Source organism: Neopelma chrysocephalum, unplaced genomic scaffold (assembly GCF_003984885.1).
Source record: "Neopelma chrysocephalum unplaced genomic scaffold, ASM398488v2 Primary Assembly neopelma1_224, whole genome shotgun sequence".
In the NCBI taxonomy this organism is placed as follows: Eukaryota; Metazoa; Chordata; class Aves; order Passeriformes; family Pipridae; genus Neopelma; species Neopelma chrysocephalum.
Window position 1 is genome coordinate 27,346 of NW_020897886.1, and position 7,966 is coordinate 35,311.

Here is a 7,966-nt window from a genome sequence, read left to right on the forward strand (position 1 = left end):
GCAGACTAAAGAGCTAATGCTGTGAGGCTGCAGGACAAGACTGCTACAGCTCCTCCATCCCACAGAGTTCTGGCACTGCCAGGACAGACTGTTGGAGAAGCACTTTGGCTTCACAAACCCCTTCTGGTTTTGTGCTGGGGCAGCACAGTAACAGCCATGAGTTTCACCTTCCAGGGCCAGGGAAAACCTATCCCTGGCCTATCAGCTGTGGAGCCCAGTGCGCACTGGGAGCCATCCAGAGAGGTTTGAGAAATTAGAAAATGCTGAGAGAAATGAGCAGTGGGAGATGTCCCAGCCAAAAAGGACCTGACACTGCTCCAGGGAATGGCCCTCAGCACTGCAGCTGGGGGTGTCTGAGGAAAAAGAAAGCCTGGGGCTACTCCTGGTGGAAGTGCCCCACTGAGAGCCTCCAGCACCAACCACTGAGTCCCCCCAACCAGAGCACAGAGGACTGGTGGGACCTCCATGTACAGCCTGTGCCTGCCTTTCATTGGGCACCACAGCACAGAGAGAGGAGGCACAGGAGAGTTCCAGCATGGATTTGTGTTGTCTGGAAGAGCAGTTCTCCTATGCCAGGAGCACAGGCTGGTAGCAGCAAGGAGAGATGGCTGTTGGAGGGTCCTGGAATTTTTCTTCTAAGTCTCTGAATCACTGCAAACATTTAGTGACCACCGCACCCTGTGGCAGCAGTTCCCAGTCCCAGTGGGGCAGCACTCCCACCTGTGCCCTCCCTGGGGGCCAAAGGGGCTCGAACAGAGCTGCAGTGACAGGGTGTCCCAGTGACAGGGTGTCCCTTGGCTCCCGCCTCTCCAGACCCGCGGGGACAGGTCACCGGGGTGTGTCACAAGACGGGTGAGACCACGGCGGCAGCAGGTGGGATGTGCACAGCAGGGTGCGGGATGTTCACGGCGCGGGGGCGGTGCGAGGCGCGCACAGTGGGGTGCGGGATGCAGGTTGTGCCAAGTGAGGTGCAGAGGGTGCACAGAGGGTGCGCAGAGGGTGCGCAGAGGGTGCGCAGAGGGGAGCAGGGTGCGCGGGGCGGGGTGTAGGATGCAGAACACAGGGTGAGCACAGAGGGCTGCGGGGTGGGCACAGAGAGGTGCGAGGTGGGCACAGCGGATGCAGGATGCGCACAGCAGTGTGCGGGGTGGGCACAGCGGGGTATCGGGTGGGCACAGCGGATTCAGGATGCGCACAGCGGGATGCAGGATGGGCACAGCGGGGTATCGGGTGGGCACAGCGGATGCAGGATGCGCACAGCGGGGTGCAGGGTGGGCACAGCGGGGTGCAGGGTGGGCACAGCGGGGTGCGGTGCGCAGGGTGCGCGGAGCGGGAGCAGTGCCGGTGTCCCCCGGCCGGGGGCGGCGCGGTGCGGAGCGGGAGCGCCTCGCGCTCCGCTGCGGCTCCTTTAAGACCGGCGGGGGCGGCGGGCGCGGGGCGGCGCGCGGGGGGCGCGCGCGGCTCCCGGCGGCGGGGGCGGGGGGGTCCCGGTCCCGATCCCAATCCCGGCCCCGGCCCATGTCCCGGCCCGCGGCGCCTCCCGGCTCCCCGCGCCGCCTCGGTGCGCTGAGCACGGCGCAGCTCCGGGCTCTGCTGCAGGACGAGCCGCGGCTGCAGCGCGCCGCCCGCCTCAGCAGGAAGGTAACGGGGGGCCGGGGAGATCGAGGAGGATCGGGGGGGAACCGTGTCCCGCAGCCGGCGGGGCCGAGCCGTCGCCGCTCGCCCCAGCGGGGCTGTCCCGGTGCGCAAGGTGGAGCCGCCCGCGGCCCGGGCACCGGCGCTGCGGGGCCGGGCATCCCCCGCCCGTCCCGGCCCCGCCGCCCGCTGCCCTTTCCTTGACACCCGTAATCCCGGGGGCTCTGGAGGAGCCGCAGAATCCACCGGCGGGGAGGGGGATTCTTCGCTCGGGCGTCCCGGCTACGGCAGCGCGGGGCTCCTGCGCTGCAGCCTCGGGCCACCAAACCCGCGGCCACCAAACCCCATCCGCTGCCCCCCGCAGCCCCGAGATCTGGGGAGGCCCCGGCCCCTCGCCCGCCTTCCAGCCTGGCCTCGCTCCGCGCAGCCAGGATGAGCCCTGCGCGCTCCCGGCTCCGCTGCGGGAGCGGGCGCAGGTTATTCTGGAATCGCTCTCGGCCCCATTTCAGCGTCTCCCCTGGCCCCCCCAGACAGTGTCTGTGCAGCGAGGGGAGGGTGCGTGGATCCCCCCCGACATCCATGCCGCTGCCGAGCCCTTTTCCTGAAGAGGGGTTGGGCAGCCGGCGCGGGGGTTTTCCGTGCGTAGCCCGGCGCCAGCCTTTGCATCCCCCCGGGATGCTCCAGGCAGAGCAGAGGCATGGAGACAGTGCAGGAAGAGAGGGTTCGCCCCTGGATGGACTCGGACCCCCGCCCAACAGGCTGCTGGATCTGCCTGGTTCTGCCCATTTTTCCCAGTGCTGACACACATCCCACGCTCCCGTCCCCACAGTTCCAGAGTCTGCAGCAGGAGCGGGAGATGTGTTTGGCTTCAAACTGTACCCAGGCCAGGGTGAACCTGTCCCTGCGCCCACGGCTGGAGGACGGGAAGGCTTCCCTGGCCATCAAGTACCAGGAGCTGCGGGAGATCCGAGAGGCATGTTGGGACAAGCAGCAGCGCCTGGGTGAGTGGGGTGCAGCCGATGGGATGGGGCAGAGCCTGGGATGGCCTGTATTAATTAATATGAGGGTCCAGGTGGGCTCAGCATCCTTGAACCTGCCCCAGGGAAATGGTCCAGTCGCGATCAGGAGCAGTGGGGGATGATGCTGCCTGTGACACAGTGAACCCTCGGCTGGGACCAGTTATAGAATCACAGAATGGTTTGGGTTGGAAGGGACCTTAAAGATCATCTCGTTCCACCCTCTGCCATGGGCAGGAACATCTTCCACCAGACCAGGTTGCTCCAAGCCCTGTCCAACCTGGCCTTGGACACTTCCAGGGATGGGGCAGCCACGGCTGCTCTGAGCAGCCGTAGTGCCAAGGGGGGATGCAGGTCTTGGCGTGCAGGTGGCCCCAGGGATGTGTTTGGGAGTGTTTCAGTTCAAGAGAGGGAGGAGCTGATGCTTTGGGATGGGAAAGGTGGCAACCCCAGCAGTGGGGACATCCAGGGGAAGGTTTGCAGCCCCATCCCCTTCTGACACACAGAGGCTTACCTGGAGAAGTGGAGCCCACAGAGCGCCCTGGGCCAGCTCCAAGCCAGGCTCGATGCCTCTGAAGCAGAGTCAGAGGTGAGTCAGCTGAGACCCCTGTGCTGCTGCCCCCTCCTTGCCTGGGCCCTGGACTGCTCTCCATGCCTTCCCACATGCCAGGGTCTGGAGAAGAGTCCAAGGGTCCAGGAGTGTCCCCTCTGTGGTCCTACAGCTGTCTTGGCTTGATATTGTCCCACTGTCCATCCTACAGGTACAGATAGAGCAGTTCCTGGCCCAGGACCTGCCCCTTGAGTCCTTTCTGGAGTCCTTCTGCCAGAGCCGCACACGCTCCCACATCTGCCGGACACAGCTGGAGAAACTGCAGGAGCTGCTGCAGAAGGACCAGGTGCAGAAGGACCAGGTGGGGAGGGACCCTGCGGGCCCCACGAAGTGCCCAGGTGCCCCGGCTAGCCCACCACCAGCCCGCCTTGCCCCGTTACGGAGTGGAGTAGCCCCCAAAGCCTTCGATCTCTCCTACGGCTTTGTGCCCGCCTTCCTCATCCCCTCGGAGGCCGTTGTGCCTTTTCCCGTGCCAGCTGCGCCTCCCAAGCACCATCTCCCAGCCCTGGGACAGCAGCCAGCATCTCCCTGCTCTGAAATCCCCAGCCCAGGCTCTCCCCTGCGCCTCGTCGGACACATCCCCGTGCTCAGCCCCCAGCCCGTCCGCAGGCAGCAGCGGCTGCGACAGCAGCAGCAGGAGCCTCCGCACCGGTAGCAGGGCAGGGATAGGGGATGTCCCTGCTCCTGTGCCTCCACGGGGCTGCACAGGAACACCCTGGCCAGGGAGCATGTGGGGTGGGGGGTGGTGTTGGCACAGCTCTGAGGGGCTGCGGGGTCTGTGGGGCAGACACAGGGGTGGGTGCTCACGGAGGGACGGAGGTGCTTGGCTGGGGGTGGGATGGGGCAGGTGCTGTGGCTGGGGAGGGGGTCCTGTGTTTGGGGAGCTGCCAGGGGGAGGTCTCTGCATCCACAGCAAGAGGAACAGTGAGAGGAGGTGGGGGTGGGTGGCCTTTAGGGATGTGTGTGGGCTTAGTCGGGGGGGGATAGCAGGGAAAAGGGCCCAGGGGCACTGGGTGCCACATGCTTCCTAAATAAAGGCTCTTTCCATGCTCTGTGTTACCCCTTGGCTCTGGCTGTGAACAGCAGGATGGGACAGGCAGGGAGGAAGGGGTTGCAGGGGGAAGCTTGCCGGGCTCAGAGGTGACTGGCAGCCAAGGAGGGTCCTCCAGCCCGAGGAGCCCCCAGGCATCGTGCCTGCTCTTGGCTCAGCTCACCACCACCCCAGGGGAGGTGAGAGCCCCCACAAGGGGTGCAGAGCTCCCCATAAGTGTGTGTTCCCACCAAGAGAGGTGTCAGGGACCAGTTTGGCCCTGCACGGGGTGAAGGCTTCAGGTGACCAGAGATGCCTCGTGCCAGCAGCCAAGCCCTCACCCCAGGGCCAGCTGGGTTCACTCACAGCTTGGCAGCCGCTGGTCCCATCAGCCTGTGCTTGTGCCCACCTTTCTCATCCCCTCAAGGCCATTGTACCCTTTGCCATTCCCCATCTACCTCCCCAGTTCCACTAACCCCCAGTGGAAAAGGTGGCAGGAGGCCTGAGCTCACCCTGTGTCATCCCAGGCTCCTCTGTTGATTTGCTTAATATCACATGATGATGAGACCAGGGAGTAGTATCCCCCATCCAGGGGGGACAGCCCTGGTTCCTCCAGCTGCAGCCTCCTGGGCACCCTGGGTTGTTTGTTCCCTGCTGTGGGATTTCTCCTTGTGCTGTTTTTAGCTTTTGGTTTGGTTTCAGGCTCTTCTCGTGTTCTCAGCCCCTGTCTGGTTGTAGCATTCTTTTCTTCTTTCCCAGTTGCCTGCCCGCCCTGCAGCTTGGCACTGGTACATAAACTGTTTGGAGACCATCCCAAGCAGCAAGAGGCCCTGGCTCAGGCTACAAAGCCCCCCAGAATATGCATCATTAGCTTGCAGTGTCTGATCACCCTCCAGCCCTCATTTGTGGGACTGGGGGAGGTTTAAAAGCAGATAAAAGTCGGATAAATTGGAGACCAGCCACTGTGACTTTATTGGCAGGTGAGGAGATGGTAGTCACTGGAATATGTGGGGTTTCACAGAGCACCTCCTGCTTTCCTGGGTCCCACTAGGCTCAGTTTGGGCTCAGCCTGTCAATGAAAGGCCTGATTATCACAGTCAGGCTCTGTGCTTGCCATATGCCAGGAGGAAGGACCACAGGAGCCAGGAGGAAGGACCACAGGAGGGTGGCAGCCACAGCACAGGAGCTTGATTGGGTCACTGTACCAGTCCCACAGGGGTGACCTAACCAGGGATGTCAGGGGACCAAGCAGGAGCACTTTGGAGGCCAGTTGGTCAGTGTGGGACTGTCTGCAGTGTTTGGAGGGGATGCACAAGCCCACCTGCCCTAGACTACCCTGAGGGGGACAGTGTGGAATGCCCGGAGCTGTGGGTGCAGTGTGGGGACATGGGCCCAAGTGAGGTGTTTGCTCTGAGTGAGAAGGCTTCTCCCTGGGGATGAGGATGCCCACCTGGAAGAGGAAGACCACCTTAGCTCACAGCTCAGGAGAGGACCCTGAGGCAATGGCGTGGGGATATGGTGTGTGCCAGAGCCCAGAGCCAGGCACCTGCAGAGGTAACACTGGTGGGCTGTCACTGCCCTGCCAGGTGGGACAACACATGAGGAGGCAAGCCACCCAAAAACCAGCCAGGCCTCACCAGTGGGTCTCCCAGGCAGTGCTGGGTGGGTCTGTCACCAGCTCCAGGACAAACTTCCCTGGCCCGAGCAGGTACCGAGTCACCTCCAAGGCAGGTCCATGCGTGTGAACCCTCACAGTGAGCAGCTAGGGAGGGTGTGTGTCCCACCAGAGCTGGCACACTAAAAGTGACAGTCCAAGGACCAAGGTGAGCTGGGCTGCCATGGCCCTGGGTGTCCATCTGTCTGTCCCTCCATAGGAGCCCTGCAGCACCCCAGGTACCTGCCCTGCTCTAGGAGTGTGGGCTGGCCCTGGCAGCCCCATGGTCCTGCTGGGCTGGCCACCACCCCACTTCAGGGAGGGGAACCTTGGGGTCCTTTAACCACAGGAGAGCTGCCAAACAAGGTGAGCCCTTGCCCTGGGGAGGTTCCTCCCACCCTGGAGCTGGTCCTGGGCCAGGTGAGTGGCTGGGCCCCCCCACTGGGGTGGTCCTGGCAGGGAGTGTCCCTGCACCCTGGTGCAACCTGTGCCCTTGGGGAACGTGGGGAGTCTGCCTGTCTGCTCCCACCAGCAGCTCCAGCCCCTTTACAGGGAAGTTGGGACTGGGGACAAGGTCCTTCATGGAGCAGGCAGGGATATCAGTTAACAGGCAGTAAGGAGCTGGCAGCAAACAGGGTGACCCTCTGTGCCCCTCCTGCCTGCACAGTGGCTCCCTCTGCCTCTCCCTGTCCCTGCCCAGCAGAGCCACGTCAAGGGGGGGCAAGGTGCCCTTGCTCACCCCAGGGAGGAGGAGGAGGACGGGTTCCCACCAGGTGTGCATGTGCATTAATTTCTGCTGGCCCAGGGAGCAGCCTGGGCCCAGTCCAGCCCCTCTCCAGCTGGTGTGCAGCCAAACCCGGGCAGGAGGCTGGGAGTGCCCCCCCATCCTACCCAAGACTGGCTCTGTGGAAGCCAGGCTGGATAAGGAGCAGCTCCCAGAGCCAGGACAGCTGCGAGAGGAGGGGTGTGTGTGTGTGTGTGTCACCAGGAGACCCCCTAAGCCGCAATCCCTGGGGCAGTGGGGGTGCAAATGGGGTGTAAACCTGGGCTGCAGCTGGGGCCAGCCAGGGATGGGGATGCCAGGGTGTCCCAGCTGGGCCCCCGGGGGCAGGTACTGGGGCTGTTAACCAAGGGAACTCTATTAACAATTAACTCTATTAACAGAGGAGTGGCTGCAGGGGATGTTGCTGAAGGGGGGGGGAGCTGCCCCCCCATCCCCGGGTGCTGCCAGGCGTGGCAGCCCTTCCCTGGGTGGGCAGAGCCACCAGCAGCAGGACTGGAGTGCAGAGGTCTGCCCACAGATCCCAGGGCAGGTGAGGGCTGAGTTTGTCCCAGGGGCTGTCCCCTCAGCCCAGCCCTGCCAGACCAGCCCCTTTGGGGGGAGGCTGATGGCCACCTCTTACTGCTGCTCAGGGCCCTGCTCCCCCAGCCTGCAGCTCCCTGTCCCTGCCCCTCATGCCCCCAGCCCAGCTGGCACCCCCAAAGACCTTCCAGGAGCCAGGTTTAACCCCTTCCTTTCCAACGAGCAGCCCAGCTACTCCAGGAGGAGGGAAGAGACCCTGATGGGGCTCTGTGACCCCACACCCCCAGGCTGCAGCACCCAGCACCCCATATGAGCAGCTCAGCACCCCAAACCTGTGGTTATGGGGACATCAACCCACGAGAACGAGCTGAGGCAGTACTGGGGAGTGGGGTCTGAAATGAGCTTGCAAGGCCTCAGCACTGGGGCTCTTAGGCTTCATCCAGCTTGTCTCAGCTTCCCTGGAACTTTTGATTTCCTTTTGATGTGATAGTATCAAATTACCAAGTGGCCAATTACTCAGATTTAGTTGCTTCCCTTTGGTGTGATGTCTGTTGTGATTCAAGGGTGGGAATGAGCAACATGAAGGAACCCAGAATAACCCTCAGGTGAAAGAGCTGGGTAAAGAAGTCCAGGCCTGACATGGGGTGACAGCTGAGGCCCTACCAGCAACTCACCCCCAGGCAGTTCCTTTTGGTGACACAGAGCTGGCAAAACATGG

At 63.2% G+C, this 7,966-nt stretch overlaps 1 protein-coding gene across 2 annotated transcripts; it reads left to right on the plus strand.

Moving 5' to 3' along the window:
* Positions 1–1,488: 1,488 nt before the first annotated feature.
* VPS37D (VPS37D, ESCRT-I subunit) lies at positions 1,489–4,042 on the plus strand. 2 transcript variants are annotated; one of them, XM_027703292.1, is made up of 4 exons: positions 1,489–1,641; positions 2,465–2,636; positions 3,158–3,240; positions 3,413–4,041. In XM_027703292.1, the coding sequence occupies exons 1-4, from the start codon at positions 1,519–1,521 to the stop codon at positions 3,914–3,916; spliced, it is 882 nt and encodes a 293-aa protein (XP_027559093.1). In that variant the 5' UTR covers positions 1,489–1,518; the 3' UTR covers positions 3,917–4,041. The 2 variants fall into 2 exon arrangements, with proteins under 2 accessions (XP_027559093.1, XP_027559092.1); XM_027703291.1 differs by lacking the exon at positions 1,489–1,641 and having other exon boundaries at positions 2,162–2,636; positions 3,413–4,042.
* The last annotated feature ends 3,924 nt before the right edge of the window (positions 4,043–7,966 follow it).